The 20,507-nt window shown below is 36.1% G+C and overlaps 2 protein-coding genes and 1 non-coding gene across 3 annotated transcripts; 1 reads left to right on the top strand and 2 right to left on the bottom strand.

Annotated features, from left to right (window-relative positions):
* Positions 1-1,473: 1,473 nt before the first annotated feature.
* Positions 1,474-1,545, bottom strand: Trnae-cuc. The gene has a single exon. It is a non-coding gene; the product is annotated as a tRNA-Glu (tRNA).
* A 1,678-nt stretch (positions 1,546-3,223) lies between these two features.
* Positions 3,224-3,987, top strand: LOC108606089 (maker313). The gene is made up of 2 exons (XM_017995934.1): positions 3,224-3,333; positions 3,391-3,987. Exons 1-2 carry the CDS (start codon positions 3,292-3,294, stop codon positions 3,886-3,888), a joined length of 540 nt encoding a protein of 179 aa, XP_017851423.1. The 5' UTR covers positions 3,224-3,291; the 3' UTR covers positions 3,889-3,987.
* A 14,508-nt stretch (positions 3,988-18,495) lies between these two features.
* LOC108605059 (midnolin homolog) lies at positions 18,496-19,219 on the bottom strand. Its single transcript, XM_017994627.1, has 2 exons — positions 18,673-19,219; positions 18,496-18,614 (listed from the first exon to the last, which is right to left on the bottom strand). Exons 1-2 carry the CDS (start codon positions 19,217-19,219, stop codon positions 18,496-18,498), a joined length of 666 nt encoding a protein of 221 aa, XP_017850116.1.
* Positions 19,220-20,507: the final 1,288 nt, after the last annotated feature.

The raw sequence follows: 20,507 nt of genomic DNA, 5'->3' as shown, positions 1-20,507 counted from the left end.
ATTGAATTTAGCGCTATTTACTTTAAACGCCTTGATGCTGACGCTGATGCTGATGCTGCATTTGTGGGCGTGAGCCACACTGAAAGGCAAAGGACCTTTATGTGATTTAGTTGAACTTTTGCCAGCACGTTGATGTTGCAGCATGCGTGTTGCAAGTTATTTTCAAGTGGCAGCCACGTGCCAAGCTGGCAGCTTAACGCTTAAATCATGATTACCACAGCAGCTGCTGAGCAGCAGCAGCAAGGTAAGGTTTGCCATTGTGGGCGTGGCAGCTGCTTGACTTTTTATGCAGCTGTAATTAGGCGGCTCAGCTGAAGCGCAACCAGCTCAGAGCAGCAACTCAAGCGCTCGAATACGCACAAGATTGCAGCCAAGTTAACTTACATACAAAGGCATTCCACCAGCAGTAACAGCAACAGCAACAACAACAACAATATTAATATGCACATAGATATGCCAACAATTTGCCATTACTTGCTTCAGCTTTTCCATTTGCTTATGCCAAGCGCGTGCCTTCAACTCAAAAGGCGAACGACAAAACTGGCACTTGGCATTCGCATTCGCATTCGCATAGCTTCTGCGTATTTTCACTTGTGAGCAATCAGCAGCCACTATGAGCAACAACAGCAACAGGAACTAGCATCTCTGCATAGCTTCACCATTTTGTCGGCTGTATTATAATAATTTGCTCAAGTTGTGAGCCATTGATGAAGCCCCAGCACTGCTACAAGCTTCATAGATTAAATGATATATATCATGCTGTGTTAGTGTGGACATATAATTTGCGCTACTTGCTGCTTCAACTTTTGTATAACTTAAGTTAAATTTGGGGCAAATGATAGCTTTGGACTTGGCTTTGACTGCAGTTGGATTTAAGTATCTTTAAATTTAATCAACATGTAAACAAAATGATGAATAAATAAAGAATAAAATATTTCTTGTCTATTACATACTAGCTTACATAGTTGTTTCTTTTTTCCAAGGATGTTGTAGGCTGCCAACGAAAATACTGAGGTGAAAAAATTACTTTTTCCATGGTGTACGCGAGAAAAAAATTGACGCACTTTGAGGGAGTTTCTGGAAATTATTCGAATTTTATTTAACCTCCTCCACGAATATTTCAAGACCAAGCTATGATAAATCCGTTTAGTCGTCTTTGAGTTTTAGTGTGACAAACGAACAGTTAAAATAATCTTATAATAAGAGTAACTTAATTTTTTATATGTCGAAAAGATTGACAATCATTTGTATTTGTAGCATAATTCAATAAAATATTGTTCATCCATGTTCTTGCTTTAAATTGTTGTACAAAATCACATACAAGACATTTTTAATGGACTATAAATAGCATAAACATTTATAAAAATGATTACTACAGCAGCGAATTATTTTAGCATAATCTATTAAAGCAAATATATAGAAATAAAATAAGTAAAAAAAAAATTTAAAGAAAATAATGAATTTACATTCGCTTTCCCATACCGGGAATTGAACCCGGGCCTCCCGGGTGAGAGCCGGGTATCCTAACCACTAGACAATATGGGATGGTTGAATTCAGGTGACATTTTCGCAAACCTAAGCAAAGTCAAACTGCGAAGCTAAAAATAAAATGTTTTAAATGATTTGTTTACATGCAAACAAATGCAATAAATAACAATAAGAAAAAATCTCATAAATATTTTTATATTCAATTTTGTTGAATGAATGAACGTTTCATAAATAATAATCATTAATAGAATTTTTAATAAAAAACAGTGCCCAAACTATTTTTGTTTCAAATGAAATTTAAGTTCAAATACCTGCTACAGCAAATTTATAACATAATTTATGCCATTAGCTCCAGCTGGGATTACCACGTGTCTGCGTGAGTGTGAGTGGTTGCAACTGTTGTTTTTTTTTCCATTCTGTTGTTTAATTTGTAAAACTAATTTGCGTTGGAAATGTATAAAGTTGTGGCTGAAGCTGAATGCATTTGCCAACAAGCTAATTAAAATGGTAGCGCATGTTCCTTGCACTCAACGACTCTAACTGTAAAAGGTCAATGTGTGTGCGTGTGTGTTGATTGAAAACGCAACTGCTTTTATATATGTAAGCTCACTTGCATATTATACTCAACGGCTTTATGAGCTAAATTGAAAGCATTAAGCTGTCAGATTATATTAATATTAGCGACGCATAATTGTCTGATTAAGTACAGGCACACACACACACACACACACATATAGACAGACAGCTTAAGCAAAGCAAAGAACGCCAGTGGCAACATTTAATGCCACACGCACTTGATGTCTGCTGGCAACGTGGCGTATGTGTAATGACATTGCCTGTTGCGTGTATACGTCGATGTATCTATGTGTGTGTGTGTGTGTTTGGCAAGGATTTGGTTTTGAAAGCCTGCCCATGTAGGTAATTAGCACGTGGCTTGGCTCTACGCTCCGCAAGTGAAAAGAAAAAAGCGCAAATGTCATCTCTTGGCCTGGCCAACTACCTTTGTCAGTCGCCAACGGCACAAATCCACTTACAGGCGCTTTACATGTGCTGAGCAACTGCAGTTCGCTTTGGCTGCAAGCTCATGCATTTTTTTCTTCTGCCTTACGCTCTAAGGATCAATCAGTCCACCTTAAGTCGGCTAATAAATTTCAACTACCTAACTACTCGTTCCATTGCACTAATTTAAACGAAACTGCGAGTAGTAAACTCATGCCCAAATGTAAGCTCAGACACTCAGCTGCGCGCTCGACTGATTGCAGCTTGCAAGTTAAACTTCAGTTAACTAGTTAACTTGTAAACTAAATGTTTGTGTTTCAAAATTTAAACTTTCCATGCAATATTAGCACACAACTGCAATTGCGCTAATTAATTCACTAGTCAAATGTCAACACGTCAACACGTCAGCGCACACTACTTCATGCATAGCCCTGCAGTACTGTTGCATAACCTGCAGTTCTACTGCATTCCGTGCCAGCAACAACAGCAACCAGCAACTTTTTAACTTTTTAATCAAATTGAAATTTTTAATATTCAACACTTTACAATTAAATTGAAAAAATGAAAGCCACAAAATATCAGTCAAACGAAAATTTTAATCTATACATAAATATATAGATTAAAGATTAATAATGAGAGTTTTGTTTATACAAGTTGGCACGGACTTTCTAGTTTTCAGTTTTTAGTTAGCTGCTTGGGTATACACAGTACACAGTTTCATTCTATAAAAGATTTTCAAGCGTACAGATCTCACTAAAATTTATTTATTTTTTCAACAAATTTTTTCTTTTGCGTGATAAGAAAATGTCAGGACGTAATTTAAATACAAACGATGCTAATACAAACGTAAATTATATTCTTTTCATAATTCATTGTGCGTTAAATAAACGACTTTTCTTTTAGATTGTAGACCAGATGCAGTCCCAGTCTGAAGACTTAGATGATCAACCAGGTCCCAGCCGCAGGTCCGCCAATGCAGAAATGAAGTCGCGGTTCGGGAATGGATCTGCTAAGGAACAAATCAGGGGCTTGCTCGCTAAGCTTAAGAGCTTCAGTTGGCCATTCGGAGCTAGGACGAAACCATGCGCTGAATCTTTAAGCAACACTTTGGCCCATGATCCAACTAAAGTGGCTCTAGTCAAGCGGCCCGGAACTGCATTGAGCCAGGGCAAGGAGCGTAAGCGACGTATTGCTCAATTGAAGGCCATGCGTGAGAAGATGAGCGCATCCAAGGACGAGAAGGGTGCTACATTTCATGCACTGCGCCAATGCCTCTGCACCGAGGTGGACGGCAAAATTTACAAACTGTGTGAGTTCGCAAATCAACGGACTGAACGTGCTTTTTTCTCAGGGACTCCTCCTGCAGAACGTGAGGAGTCTGCCGAACCCTCTACAGAGTAAAGGGTCTGCCGATTCATTTCATTATGCTATGCTAATGCAAACTTAAATGAAAATAATAAATTCTGTCGTAAAACAGTAACTAACTATTATGTTATGTAAAGAAAACACAAGTGGACACATTAAAGTTGAGCTCAATCAACTTTTATAAACTCTTTGACTAGGGCAGCACACACATGCACAAAAAACAGCTAACGCGTCCACAGCTCGTGTACGCTGTAGCGTCAGCAGCGACGTCGACGACTGCGTCGGCAGCGACGCTTGTATGGCGCGTGAACAAATTGAAATATAAATAATTGCTAAGTTATTTATACAATAGTTCTGAAATTTTCGACATCGCTCATAAATATTATTAGGCGTATTTGCAATTTATTTTAGATTTTTAAATATTTTTTAATTGCCTAATATTGTGGGTTTAATTCGTTTTTTCGATTTGCAGTGCAGTGCGGATGAAATAAAAAAAATAAAATAAAAGCGTTTGAGTTTGGGTGGTGGCTCTAGCTCTTATAGTTGCTGAGAAACAGTTGCTCAAACATTCAGACGCACGGACGGACATAGCTATATCGATTCAATTTGCTTTGCTGATCAAGAACATATATACTTTGTGGGATCTGTCACGCCTACATACAACTTCATGATACCTTTTTGTATTTTTTACAAAAATATCAAAGTGCACTACAGTCACCGCCTGCATTCCACTGGCATGTGTGTTGCCTCAATTATAACTTCAAACATTTGCTTAGGCTTAGGCAGCATAGAGACTCGTCATGGACTTGTGGGCACATAACTGAAAGTAATTTTCTTAGCTGCCTACAAAGGCAAAGGCAATACATTAACGTTTTAAGCGGCTTGGCAAGCCACATGACCTTGAATTGAGCAGCAACAAAAACAAAAAAAATATATATATAAAGAAAAGCAACAAAATGCTCTCTCTCATTACAATTTAATGCGCTTTGCTTGAACTTAACTCGCAGAACCAGAGCAAGGCCAACTTAATCAGGATTTAAATGAAATTAAATGACATGTTATGCCCGCACAGAAGCTCTGGAAGCTCTGGAAAAACCCACAGAGCCCAACTCAGCTGGCAAATGAGGCTTGAGGCTTGAGCGTTGCGCTTTTTGTGTTATGCCTGCTGCGTTAATTAACAAGCTAAAGAAAATATTTGTGTGTGAAACAACTACTTACGCGTATTTCAATTAAAGCATAATCAACGCAAATTAAATTTTCAACGATAACAATTAAAAACACAAATTAAATGCAGCTCAAAGTTGAAACGCATGTCGCTTGACTCCAAGAGACAGAAAGAGAGAGAGAGAGAGAGGCTACTCCCATGACTAAATTAAGAAACTTAAATTAAACTTAGTAAGCTATTAATATACTATTTATATTTATTTTAAGAACTCTACCAAATATAATTGTAGTAATCAATAAGTGCTATGATTAGATTGCTGCTTCCTTTGATGTTCAGCTTAATTTAATGGGGTGCATGGGTTGGACTAAGTTGAGGTGCTAGGTTCAGCATTCATCGCGATGTGAAGAGAGCAAGGATGCCACTGTTTAATTATTAAATCTCCATGTGCGGTTTGAGTCCAATGCCATGTTACCTGTTTTCTCGGACAACTAAAAAGTTGCATGGGTTTTATTTTGAGCGGATTCCATTTGGGATCTTTACACTTCCTAGTGAAAAGAACGAGCTCAGTTTTATCTGCGTTGATGTCCAGGTTTGCCCTTAGCACCTCTTGTAATGCGCCTTCCATGAACCGAGCAAATGGTCGCTAAACATTTCCCAGTTATCTTGGGAGCTTTGCTGTTAAAGCTCTGCATTAGTTCGTCCATTACCATATTCCATAGAAGTGTGGACCGCATTCTGTTGAACTCTTCAACTTGAACTCTTCTTGGTGGACCTTGAGTTTGCTTCTCGCTCTTTGATTGAGATCTCATTTCATCCATTTTTTCCATGGCAATCAGTTATGCCTCACTTAAACTTGTTGACAAGTCACTCAATTCTCACTCAAGTCAATGTTGACAATAAACAATTAACACAACATTGTCATTGAGTTGACAGGTGCTCCCACTAGGATTGATTAAGTTGATATCAACATTGACTTCTCAACTAGTGTAAACGAGGCATTAAACTTTGTGGTCAATGAGTGAGGTGAATGACCAATGAAGAGCAGCTGTGGCGCCAATATTTCGTAAAACGTAAATTATAATAAAAAATAAATAAAAATTTTGTGCAGTATACAATCGTCTTTCCTTTTAGAATGAAGACCAGATGCAGTTCGAGACGCATGCTCTAGATAATCAACCAGGCCGCTCTACTCGGCCTCCAGCAACCAGCGAATGTAAATAATAAAAGTTAACTATTCAAATATTGCATCTGCTTGTGCTTGTTGCTGTTAAATACTATTTACAGAAATATGTCTAGGCAAACTTCAGGTGAAGATGCGACTTATAGCGAGCTAATTGCAATTGCAATTTGTATTATTTTCATTAGTGACAGTTCAAATGCCGTGTTTATTTTATTTTGAAACCTTTGGCAGACTTCTCAGTTTGAGCCCCACAGCTGTATCTAATATATCCGATGGGTTTTAATATCACTTTATACAAAAGAACTTATTTTTCGGCTGACTGCGTTTCGGTTCGTTGGCGCGAAGCCATGTACAAGGCTTTTTAAAAAGTTAGCATGTAATTATTTCTTCTACATCTTTTCACATAATTTTTGTATAAAAAAAAAAAAATAAAGCAGACAGCCTCAAATGTTGTAACTAGCGCATCGAACGTAATATGTTTTTGCTCTGAGCTAGTATTGTCTCCCTCTCTCTTTTTAGCTGTCTCTCTCTCTCTCTCTCTCTGTCTGTGTGTGTCTGTTGCATAACTAGCGCTCTTGGTTGCAAAGGTAATTTATGCATAGAGAAACGCTGCACTTGGCAGCCATTGGTAAATGTAATCAGGGCCTTGGTTGCTTACCACAATTTCTGTAGCTGCTTCTTCTTCTTCTTCCGTTAGTTTGCGCTATTCTGTGTAGTAGCCCCCAAGGGCTGCACTGCACAGTGTCAGGTCAAAATGCTAAGCATTCATCACAACGTGAAGTGATTCAGTGCTGCATGCAACACGCGGCGGTAAGTCGACTGTGCTCAGACTTGGCCAAGGGTGCGTATGCTTAATGTGCAGCAATTTGTAAGCCTGAAGTTGAAGTCTTCACAAAATATACGCTACGTACTAATGAATTGAGTTGTCGCTTAAGAAAAGTTTGTTTAAATATAAAACTTGAGTAAAATTAGTTCAAAAATCAAATTACTTGGATTAGTTATGAAGATAATAATAATAAAAAAAATAACAAATATTTAGCTTTTGCTGAATTACAAATACTTAAATAACAGTTTAATGACATTAAAGTTTATTCCAAATATTTTTAGAATTCATTGTTAATTATGAATATTCATCTTTTTGAACATAATTAATTATCTTGAATAATTTTAAATAATTTCAAACTATTTTTTAAGCATTTAAAAAACGTTTGCACTTATCACCAACATGACAATTATTGAATTTTTTCAATTACTAACTATTAAAAATAAATAAAAAGCATATAAAAATAATCTGACTTATTTAATTGATTTTAATTGTTAGTAATGTTTAATATTTCAGCATAATCGAAACTCAAAAGCCATAAATAAAGCACACACAAAGCAAACTTATTGTTCAAATAGTAAAAAATAATCTTTAAAAATAGTTGATGCCAGCTAAGGCAAATGCCCGATGATTTATGATAAAAAAATAAATGTATGCAAATTAATAAGAATTAAAGCAAACAATGGCTTGATGTAAAATGATATTCAACTCAAGCGAATGAACAGCAAACATATGTTCACATAAATTGTTTATATTTGCCTGACAAATTGCTACGAATATCAACAGCAACTAATTTGTTGCTGCAGCTAGATTTATAACTTGCTCAACGGGGTATATATAGTATATATATATATATAATTCGTTTGTAGTCTCAAGCAGCGTCGCTGCTGGACAACAATAAATATGAATTATATGGCAAACACACACACACTCATACACCGACATGCACTTGTAGCGCTTAATTAAGCAACATTTCATTAAACGCAAGCAACAAAAATAAAAAAGTCAAAAAAAAAAGTTTGGTGTGTGCGTTTTTTTTTACATTTTCAACGTGGGCGTGTAGGGTGTTAATTGTATCGTGTTGACAGGTCAGGCACATGTGTATGTGTGTGTGTGTGTGTTAATTACAGTCGTAGGTAGCGTAAACAATAAGCTATATATGTAAATAAATTGCTAAAAGGAGCGCGCTAACTGACAGTTAAATAAAGTAAGTGACACCCCCAGCGACTGCTCTGAAGTTTTTCTATTCTATATTAAAGTTGCAAGCTGCACTTGGCGACTTTAATTTCAATTACCGCCAGACTAGGCTCTGCTCGTGCCATCCCGCTGCGCATATTAAGTATACGACAAAAGTGAATTTAATTGACATGACACTCATGAGCATCGCTGCCACAACAGCAACAGCAACAGCACCAGCAGCAGCAGCAACGTTTCAATCAATTTTTAATGTTATTAATCAGCGCAAATTGATTACTACAGTAAAAAAAAAATAAAATAAAACAAAAAGTACAAAGGCAATTGCTATGCTCTGCTCAAAAGGCAAAAAGCAATTAAAGCCTTACACACATGCTCTAGGCGTTTTAATGGGCTTTAAAAAAACCATTTAAAATGCGCTCTTAATTGCAATTAAATCTTAAAGACTTGCAACAAGGCTGTGGCAAGCTATGCTAATGTCTTTCAAATGTGTTCAATTAAATGAACATTAAGTAAACAATTGTTGAAGACAATTAAATTGATAACGGTGCGATTGTAATTAAAGTATCCAATCAAATCAATGAACAATTTTCAAAATTAAATAGTTCAGCTAAAACATTTTAGTTAATAAAAGAAATTCAATTTAGGTTTACAGTGAATGACTTTAGTTAATTAACAATTTAAATACAAATTTAAAATGCACACAATCATAACTTTATATGTAAAGTATTATTTAAATTTATTATTAACAAATAATATATGTATGTATGTTTTATTTATTTAATCTAAATAACTTACTGTGAACAAACACTTGAACAATTTTAAGAAGTAAAATGAAATTTCAAATTCTTTTAATCTGTTCAATCTGCTGATTGAAGTTAAAATGCTAATGCTGCTACCCCAGCCATACCCAAAGTTGAGATTTATGTCGAGCATGCGGTTTCTAAGGTCTATAGCCATTTAATTGTTTATTTGTTGTTATGGTATTAAAACAAAGCCCCATTAACAATGCATCAAGCATAGTCAGCATGCCGAAAAGCATTTGCCGTTTGTCTGAACATTGTGAGAAGAAGAGAATCATTTAAATGACAGCGCTAATTGCCAATAGCCCATGATATGCCATATAAATGTATAAATGGCGATTGGGGGCAACAACGTGTGTACATGCGTTGAATAAATAGAAACTCAAAAACGACCATTTCATGCTTCTGATAATAAACAAACTGTCTGCTCGATTCGTCTGTCTGTCTGTCCGTCTGTTTGCCTCAAGTGCTAAGCATTAGTTGTGACGAATCGATGCGTTTGCAGTTTATTTTTAAATAGAAAAGCAATTTGGAAATCAAAACAAATTCAAATACATTGGCTTCAATTAGCTAAAGTAGCAGACAATGCTCAAGGAAATTCAAAGTCACAGACTGATGCAGATGCAGATGGAGAAAGAGAAAGAGAAAGAGAAAGAAATTTGTTTATTTGCTTCAATTAACTAAAATAGCATACAATGTGCCTTAACAATAAAAGCTTATGCAATGCAGCAAAACTTTTGCTTGCATGCAAATCACACAAAGAGAGACAGCTAGAGAGAGACACAGAGAGAGAGAGAGAGAGAGACAGAGCTAGAGCTAGAAATGTTGTGTGTGCGTTTGAAGATGATCCACAGCTGGTGGCAACAGTAACGTGTTCATTGCTCATTGCCCATTCAGTGAGCTAACTTAATTTACTTTATACTCAACACACTTGGCATTGGCCACGTACACACACACACACACACACCCACACATAGACACACATACTAGCTAACACTTGCGCCCACAACAAACCAAGGCATCCACTCAACCGACACCCAACACCATTCATTTGGTTCCGCTTCTGATTGTGGTTCAACTCGGTGCCATGTTTATTTTCTTTTTTTTGCTTTGCCAAAACGTGTACACACACACACACACAACAGTGCTGAGCGCTGCAAGGTATGCTGCAAAAAGCGGACACAGTGCGACAACAAATTACAACAAACTGTAGGTTACAACAAGCCCTGCAGCAGTCACGACTACAATATGCTCTGTATTAAACTCTCAGCTAACTAACTGCTAACTGTTAAATGCCACTGTAAACTCAGACAGCGAGTCTTAACAGTTCACAGCTCACAGTGCTCGGCACATTTAGTTTGATAAACAATTTATCCATTATAACTTTCTATTGCTTTAAACTAAATTCAAAAAATTATGTAGCTTTATATAAAAATTTATGCACATGCTCTGATTTGTATGACATTAATTCATATAAAAATACATATTGCGTATACGCTAAATTTTTGTATACCAATTAGTGAAATAATTTTTTTATATAAATCTCTCAAACATTTTTGTATAAATTGCAAATTTACTACGAAACAACATTAAATTTCCATAAAATAATATTTTAATATTAGTAGCCGATATATAGAACAAATTGTTTTATATCAATCGAAGTAACGATATAATTACCAATCACATTATACTTATTACAATAAAGCGATATCATCAAGCAGCCAAAAAAAATATATTTAATTTTAGTTCAATTTGTGTGGGAATTACACCCAAAAATTGCATCTTAATGTCAAAAATAATTTGTTAAGCGTCGGCTTAAAACAAATATTATTTAATTTATATATAATATTTTATTGGAAATGGACAATAGACAAGAATAATAAAGTTGTTATCAACATTGATTTACTTGTCGACTATTTTGATATTTTGATATTGTCAAAATAATTATGGCAACTAGTGTAATTGCAATTGCAGCTCGCTCAATCGCAGCCACACGCTCACGCTCAGAAGCTGACTGCTACTAACAGAGAGCTGCTGTTAATGTTACGCTTGCTGTTAATGTTATGCTTGCTGTTAATGTTAAAACGATCGCTGTAAAAGCAACTGAAGCTGAATTTCATACAATTAGATTTATTTGATTGCGGGCTGCAGCTGCTTATACCCGACTGATCTGAAATGCACACAGCGCATGCTAGAAGAAGAAGCACAAAATGTAAAGAAAAAGTTAGCAACTGTGAGCTGTGTGCTGTGTGTTGTGTATACAGTGAAGCGAGGCCCTCGGTGCGAACGTGTTGGCCAGGTAAAGGCAGAGCTGTAAATTTGTCGTAAATATTAAAATTTCATACGTTTATGTAAATTTACTTTCGACAACTTTACTTCCTGTCGTCGTCTTGCCTCGTCAACATCAGCACAGCATCAGCATCAGCAACGGCAACGGCAACGGCGCACTCCATTGTTCGCTCAGCGTCACCAAAGCGAGCTTCCGTAATGAGGCGCCGGCCGTCTACCTGAGCAGCAGCAGCGCCAGCAGCAGAAGAAGCGCTCTTTAAGCACTTAACCACACGCCTAGAGACTGCGTGTGTGTGTGTGTCTGTGTGCACGTGTAGACGTGTGTGCTATATGAAAATTTATTAAGTTTAAATTACATTACAAATAATTTTCATATTATTGTTATGTACGCACATACGCTGCTACCGTTATATATGCCTATGACAAGTGTGACAGACGCGCACATAAATTATAGACACACACATACACATGTGTGCTTGTTTATGCATGTCTACTTTCTGGCATTGGGCGTGTCGAAGGCGTTTCGTAATAGCCGTGTAATATTTATGTAAATATGAAACAGTTACTCTCACTGTCGCTCTCGCTCTGCCTCGCTCTCTCTCTCCCTCTCTCTCTCTCACTCTGTTGTTTGGCTTGTCAGTAAATCTTTCAAATCCTGTCTGAAGTCTGCTTGTCACTTGCTTATTTATTCATTTGCATGAAATGTTTTAATAAAGATTTTGATTTCATTTCAGCTTACAAATGTCTGTGAGTGTCTGAGTGTGTGTGTGTGTGTGTGTGAAATAATGCTGACAGCAAATCGTTGGCAAGCCGCAGTGCTTATGCGCTAGCCACAAGCCAAATAGCTGGAGTTCAAAGGTAATTATAATGTTGCCATGTTATCGATACTATCGTTATGTATACACCTAAAATACATTTATTGATATATATCGATACTTAAATAGTTATGCATAAACATATATGTTTATAATTTCTTTAAAAATATTACAACATAAAATAAAAGAAAATAAGCTGGCAACTATAATTTTTACTATTCGCTCCTATCGATATTAAATCTTTAATAAAACACGCTTCAATTTATGTTATGCATATGCGCAATTACAAATTGCAATTGTTAATTACGCATACATATTAATTAGCAACCGTATTTAAACTCTGCCAATGCATTTTAAATGACAGCCGGCAGCTGATAAATCAAACTGCAGTCAAACATTTAAAATTTACATAAATAAATTGAAGCGTGTGTAAAAAAGATGGCAAAGATTTGTTCGCATGGGCGTGGCCACGCCTACACTTGCATGTATGCGGGCCGCGTACGTGTTGTAGCATTGCATTGTGTTTTTGGTCATATTGCGCATACGCAACGTTGAACTTTATGCTGCAGTTTACACAATGGAGTAATTGCCTGCACTATTGTTGTTGCAACAATTGTATTGGCTTTGTTTTGCACTCGCAGCAGCAGCAGCAGCAGCAGCACGGACAATGTTAAAGGTTTCAGTGCATGCTACGCATACAAAATGCATTAGAAAGCTTTTATATTTGCCACCCATATTTTCACGCATACCAAACACACACACACACACATACATACAGACAGACAGATAGACAAACAGACAAATTGTTGCTAGCTGCAAACTGCGTGCGCTTAAAACCCGAACCAAAGCTGAACGGCTGCTCGAAGAATCCAAATTTAGTTGAGTGCTTGTCTCAAAAATGCTGCATGCTTCACAGCTCTTGGCCAATACTGAAGCTGGCAACTGGAGACTGACTGCAATTGATAGCTCTCGGAAATATTGTTAATAAGCCAAAACGTTTCCCAATTTGATTTGAATATTTGCGGCAGCTCTCTCGCATTTTATTTTATAACATGCGAGACTGATTCAAATCCGATGTGAGTTTCTAATAAAAATGTTATTGTCAAGCGCTGTAAGGTATGCTATAGTAAAAGATAATTGATAATTCTCCAGTATTGAATGCTATATAAGCAACTGAACGTAAAATTCTATGCAAACATAAAGCTTAAGCTATTAACAAAGTAAGTTTTTTAGCTTAACAGAGCAATTAGCCAAAATATTCTAATCAAATCGTTTCAGCATTGATTTTTTTCAATTATAGTTCGACCTCATGGATTTGCCTTTTTTCAGTCTTAAATGCAATTGATACTTAATTTTTATGCATGCAAAATTGAAATTGAAAATTAAACTTGCTTGTATAGAAAATTTGATACTTTAAAAGTTGCTTATGGATAGTATGTACACATTATTTTTTATATGAACAAACTGAAGCTCTGTCGGTTAACAGAGCAAACAGGTCTTGAGGCTTGAGCACTAGGCTAGTCATAGTTATGTAAACTAAAGCTGGTAATTAAGACAAGTAGCCCACTAAGCCCACTTCAAGAGCTTCAAACTATGCACAAGCAGTTAATTAAATTGAGCTCTACCGCTTTAGAAGGGCTCGAATGCGTAAGCTTCAAAGTTTCAGCTGAATCTCATTGTTATATTTAGTTTGAAAGAGATACGCACTGTGTTTTGCCAGTTTTAAAATCTTCGCATATTATTTACTGATTGCTCTCGTGCAAATCGTATTCACCTAAGTCGAGGTTTTCTAGGAAGACAAAAGCTTTTCACTAAATGATTTTGATTGAATTGAGTTGAAATGATTGTGATAAGCTGCAATTTAATTTATATACTTATATTATGTCTACAAGCAAATAGAGCTAAGCTTGTCAAATACTTTGTTGAGAGCGAGTTGTATATACTAGAAAGAGACTTGCCAGCTGCATGAATTGACATACACAACGATTATATACAGAGTAGCAATATATGGATATTTACACAGACAAGTCAGCTCATATATTAAACACGTATCATCAATCATCAATTTTTTTTTTTTTTTTTGGGATTTTTATTGCGTGGCTTTTGGGCGAATTGCTCGCTTCGCTATACTATACACAGATAAGTGCGTGGGTGCCAATTGCATGGTGAGGGGTGTAGCTGGAATGGGGGTGCGGTTTAATCTGCAGGTGGTTAACTTTTTTGCATTAGCTTTGCCTGCCAGAAAAAATTACTTTTTCAAGCGAAACGTAAGAAAAGCGGAAAATTATTAAAATATATTGCAAATGTATAAAGCGAGGCAAGCTAAGCGTACGTGTAAGTGTTTGTAGCATGAGTGAGACACAGAGAGAGAGAGAGAGAGAGAATGCACTTATATTGGATTTTAAGCTGTTGACGATAAAGGCGAACGGATTTGTGATTTGTGCCAACGCTCGTTTGACTGACACGACGCATCAGCTTAACTTCCCCCTACCCCCCCACCCATCACATTGTCTGCCTGTATTTGGCAGCATGTTTATTTGCCAACATGTGGCAAAATTATTTCCGCTCAAAGATCCACTTCCGGCGCATTTTATGTTCACCGCTCAGCTCATATGTATGTGCTTTTTTTGTTTTAAGGAAATTGAAAATATATATATATGTATATATATATATACGTGTGCTTAAAGCGTGTCAGTTTTTACAATTTGCCTGCCTGCTGATGACAAAAGAACAGCGAGCAAACAAAAAATATAAAAAAAAAACAATAACAAAAGCGCTGTAGACTGCTGCTGTCAGTTTGTCAGAGAATTGAATAAAGTTTCATTTTGCTTTGAAATTGCCGCAATCGGACCTATGTGTGTGTGTGTGTGCGTGTGTGTAGGGACACCTGTTGACAGCTATAAGAAAAAGACCTACAAATGAAATATAAATATAAAAAACAAAACGTTTTGTCGCCAACAAAAGTTTTGCCAACACACACACACACACACACACACACACCTGGCACACACACGTATACACTTGGCGAACAGTCGATGTCCTGTTGTTGCGGTTTGTCCTTCCGCTCAGCACAAGCCAAAGAGTTCATACACGCTTAACCCAAACATTGCGGCTAAGTTTATATTTCTGCTACAATTTTCCCCACGGTATATGCTTGCTCATGGCTGTATGTGTGTGTGTGTGTGTGTGTGTGTGTCTGTGTCTGTGTGTGCGTGTGTCTGCTTACTTATTAAACAGCACTTAGGTCATAGGCACGTCTAACCTTTGGTAACAGTCTAGCAAACTTTTGTGCATTTCTTGCTCAAGGGGAAATCAACTGATCCCAGCTGCAGGCTCTACTCACTGTTCCCACTATATTATAGGCTCTCTTAAATGCGCTCTTAAGTATGCAGCGCACGCTACAGAGTTCAACCTAATGGAAACTATAATTTAACATATTTTAAATTTATTTATGAATATAAAACGATCATTCACTTATTTAATAGCCAAGTTTATGTTTAACTCGAGTATATCCCACTAAAATATAAATATTTTTATATGGATTAAAAGCAATCATAATATTAATTTGTTATATGTATTTATACCTATATTCTTATATATTTAATTTAAGTTAATATTTATATTTATTTTTATTATTTTATATGCATTTTGACATTCTTAATGTGAAATGTGGCAAATCCCATATAAAGTATATATATTATTGATCAGCAAAACAAACTGAGTGGATATAAGTCCTTACGACCGTCCGTCCGTCTGGATGTATTAGGAACTGTTTCTTTAATGCGCCTATTTGTTTTTATTATAATTTGTAAAAACATTCATTGCCTACTTCTAGGATTGATTTTTAAACAGACTTACACAGCAAAGCAAATACAGCAAATTTGATAAGTGTGAGAAATAAATTATTATTTACTTACGACACAAAAATATTCCAAGCAGTAGACAGAGCGCTTGTAATTTTCTTGTTGTGCTTTAAGTTATATAAAAAATCTTTGGATCTTTTGTAATGCTAAGTTAAATTCTTTATATTAGAATTGGAATATATAAATAACATATTTATTGTTTTTATAAATAACATATATTAACACATTTCAATTAAGATATGCTTTGTTTATGTTTTTTTTTATATATTTTTCATAAAATGATAGCTGCTGCTGAAAATTCCCCAAGCCGCATGTGAGAAGAGAACACATTTCTTACTCCTTTGTTGCGGGTTATACTGGGAACAGTTGTTTTAAAGTCCATATTTAGTTATACTTATATGCTATATAATATGAGCTTCATGGAAAAGTAATTACAACTTATAATGAATTGCACAATTGACTTTTGATTTTCAAGTGAAATAAAATAATTGTTTAAGCTTTGGTGAACTAACTAAATAAAAAACCAAACTTACATCTGTTGAACTATGAAATATTTATTCAATTACAGCTTTGTTTGTTTTTTTATTGTACTCAATTGTTTTTATCAAATTCGTGGCAGCAAAACACTCAAACTGCAAAAAGCAAGATTACAAAAAAAAAAACATTTTGTTTGTATTTTTATTGTTCAAATGTATATTTGAATACTTGCATAATTGACGATAAACATTTTTTAGAACTTGCCATCGGATTAACAACATTTAATTGCCATAAAATGTAAATTAATTGGATTAAAAAACACGCGCAAAGTGCAGTCAAGCGTAGCCGACTGTACAAAACTCTGCAATCAAATTTTCTCTCACTCCTAACTATTTATTTGCCAAAATAGGCAGTCAACAAAGATATAAGACTTTTGTGCTCTTTATGTACAGAGTCTAAACAAGAACATTGTTAGTAGTTTAAATATTTATTTATGCCAAGCACAGTTCATAAGTTATTTCTTTCTTATTTACAATGATTTTTTATCAATTCTAAAATTTGTTTTGCTTTTGTTATTACTATTTAAACTATTTAAAATAGTATTTAGCATATGTAGTTAATAGAATATTCCAGCATAAATTTGTGTTATTGATTAGTAGGAGTCTATGAGTGTTCGGACCCACTTAGGTGCACATTCAAAATTCATACCTGTCCCCTCTGGTTGACAGGACACAGTTACTAATTTAACTTTTATAAGAGACACGCCTCAGAAATTTGTACAGGGTGGTTTGCTTTTGTCCGTTAAAGTTAATTAACTGCCTTAACGATATTGTGGACATTTTAATTAAATTGTTATGAAATGCAATTCCGCTTTACCTAAAATAAATTAAAACGCAGCAAAGTAAAGAAAAGTATCGTCAATATTAAAAAATAGTATTTAATAATTTAATAAGCAAATGAAATGAGTTTCTTAATTTAGCATCCTGTACTTGAAGCCGAAAGTTTTGACGTACGTCTATTAATTCGGTACAGATTCCACTGGATCTATTATTCAGCAAATGAAGCTCCCAGCCAATGCAAATTATAGTCCACAGTACCGTAACTTTAGTACACTGTAACCAATTTAAAAAAAAAAATACGCAATTAGTGCTTTCTAAATGGTTTATTTTTTATATTTGTACTCAGTGCAGTACGCTAAAAGTAAATTAATTTTATTTAAGCTAATTAAATTAAATATTTCTTTGTGACTACTTTTTCTAACAATTTTAAATATATATTTTTAAATTCTAATTTTTTGTTCAGTTCAGTTCTTCTATACGCTGCATTTTTTTGCCAACTTTTTTATAATATTTAAGCCAAATTGTTTTTTTAATATATTTTTAAGTAATATATTTTGCTATAGAACGCTACGTATAAGCTAATTAATTTTCTTTAAGTTGATTAAATATTTCTTTCCAACATTTTTTAAAATTACTATTTTTTCTGCAATTAAATAATAAAAAGTGCATACACAGTTTTTTTTTTTTTTAATTTTTATTAATACTTTGTAATTTAACATATTTTTTTATATTATGTATATATACTTATGAACATAATATTTTTTAAGTTATATTTAATACTTTTTTTTTAATTTTGACTTGCCAGTATTATGTGCGTAAATCGTTTTTTTAGCTTAGTGTACTTTTTTTAAGTTGATTTGATTATATTTGTATGTGCAAAAAACTAAATTTTTTTTTGAAATTTGGCCTGCAAGTGTTTGTAGTTTTTTTTTTTTTTTTGGTAGTGTTGTAGTGCAGTATTGACCTTTTGTTAAAAAATGCATAAGGGGCAGTTATTGAAAGGGATCCTCATCCAAAGGACCGCGTCTGTTATGCCAATTCCAAGGACCTCGAGTACACGGTGCTACCTCATGTTCGTCTGGTTCAGCTGGTCCGCCTGAGCCGTGTGGTCCACCTGGGCCATGTGGTTCGCCTGATCCATCTGGTCCGTCGTGTAAAGGGCATAGATGATGATGATGCTCATGATGATGATGGCCTACTGGATGCTCATGCTGATGACATCTTGGGACATATCGGTGTCCGTGTCCGGGACGTAGCCCTGGGTTGGCGTGGCAGTGATGTCCAGCAGTTGGATCCTCTGAAATCGTGTGCCGCCTACATGGTGGACACTCCGTTGGATGTGCCGTGTATGGTGTATGGGTACACGGCAGACCCGCGCTCCGAAAAAACTGCGCCGGATCGCACATGTGTCCGCGCTCCATCCAAGCAGCTGGCCCGCAAGCATGATGATGATGCGGATGCGCAAAGTGGTGATGGCCACCGCGATGATGGAGCGGACCATAATGATGGGCCGGACCATGGTGCTGATGCGGACCGTGATGATGAGCCGGACCGCGATGATGCGGACCATGATGTCCATATCCGCGATGATGTCCATGTCCACGATGATGTCCACCGAACATGCGGCGTCCACAGCGTCGAGCAGGGCTGTCACTTTCGCTAGAGCTCGAACTAGAACTGGAGCTGCTGGAGCTACTAGAGCTACTCGAGTTGGAGCTAACGCTGCTCGAACGCGAACGCATTCCCTGCGGTTCCACACCCTGCTCCTGCTGCTGCTGACGCTTGGCTTGCTTCTTTAGCTTCTTCGCCTGCTTCTTCGCTTGCTTCTTAGCCTTCTTGGCAGCCTTCTTCTGCTGCTTGCGCTGCTTCTTGCTTTGGCCACGCGTCTCCTGCTCCAGCTGCTGCTGCTGCTCCTCCATGACAAGCGCATTCAGCTCAGCCACCGCCTTTTCCAAGTTGCACTGCGCCTTGTAAACTCGCTTGGCCGCCTTTTCAAAATGACGCAGGCTCTTCTTATTCAACTGAGCCTCTAGCTGCTGCTGCTGCTCGGTCGACTGCGGCGGCTGCTGCTCCTCCGTCGACTGCGGCTCTTCAGGCTCCATCAATGACTCAAACTCATTGTCCTCAATGTTCTCCGGTACGTTTTGCGGCTTCATTGTTAGTAAATTAAAAATAAATTGTTTGTGATAATTTACGTTCTGCTACGTTTTGAATGTTTTCAATGCTTCGACTGATGTCTGAAGTTAGCCGGCCGGCAGCTTTTATAGGCAGCGCTGAACGTTTTCAAACGTTTGACGTCGACAGCGACGCCAACTGCGACGTCGAAAATACTATCAGAGATCCCCACGTCAGCTGAGAGCGCCACTGAGAGCGTGTGCAACTAACTGCGCAAGAGAAAAACAATGCAATGCAAACTGACAGACAGACAGAGAGAGAGAGAGAGAGAGAGACACACGCACTCAAACTTGATTTGTTTTGGTTTTTCTTTCTTTTTGTGTGCTGATTGTCAATTTCACAATATCATGAAATATGCAATTACATTGCCGTTCTAGTAAAACGCAATTTGCTAGTCCAAGGGCGAAATTCGACTGACACTTTGTACTTCTTACATAATATGCTAAAAATAATAGTAATAGAATAATATGGAAATAAAGCCTTTGTAGACTTTATGCATGAGCATACATAGGATCAACATAATGCTCCACAACTCTACAAGAACGTAGAGCTATTCATGCATTAGTCGCATCAGAACAAATCTGTGTTTCATGTTTCCAGAATTTTCCATTTCAACCAAACATAAATAAATAAAATAATATGCATTTGTATATAATATACAAATATTCAACATGTAATTACTATTCTTTCACAACAAACTAGTCTTAAGCAACTATATAACTGTATTATTTAGTCAAAGGCCTCAATGGCCTCTGTAACTTAAATAAAACTAAAAAACAAATTCTCAATAAATGCTTGAAACATAATATCCATATTTTCTGTATAGGCAATGTTTGCACTTTGCTTATGATGTTGAAACCATATTTTGATATCAAAATTATATATATACACTCTTGAAACACAATAAAAAAAAACAACGAACTTTTAGTGCAGTAATAAATTCTTTTATTTCAAATTAAACTTAAGTTTATATGGCAACTGCTGCTCCTTCCAATTTATATTAAATTTAATATTTATTTTGTATATTACAAT

This window comes from Drosophila busckii, chromosome X (assembly GCF_011750605.1).
Source record: "Drosophila busckii strain San Diego stock center, stock number 13000-0081.31 chromosome X, ASM1175060v1, whole genome shotgun sequence".
NCBI lineage: Eukaryota > Metazoa > Arthropoda > Insecta > Diptera > Drosophilidae > Drosophila > Drosophila busckii.
The sequence above is the reverse complement of the archived record's forward strand: the minus strand, read 5'-3'. Positions and strand labels throughout refer to the sequence as shown.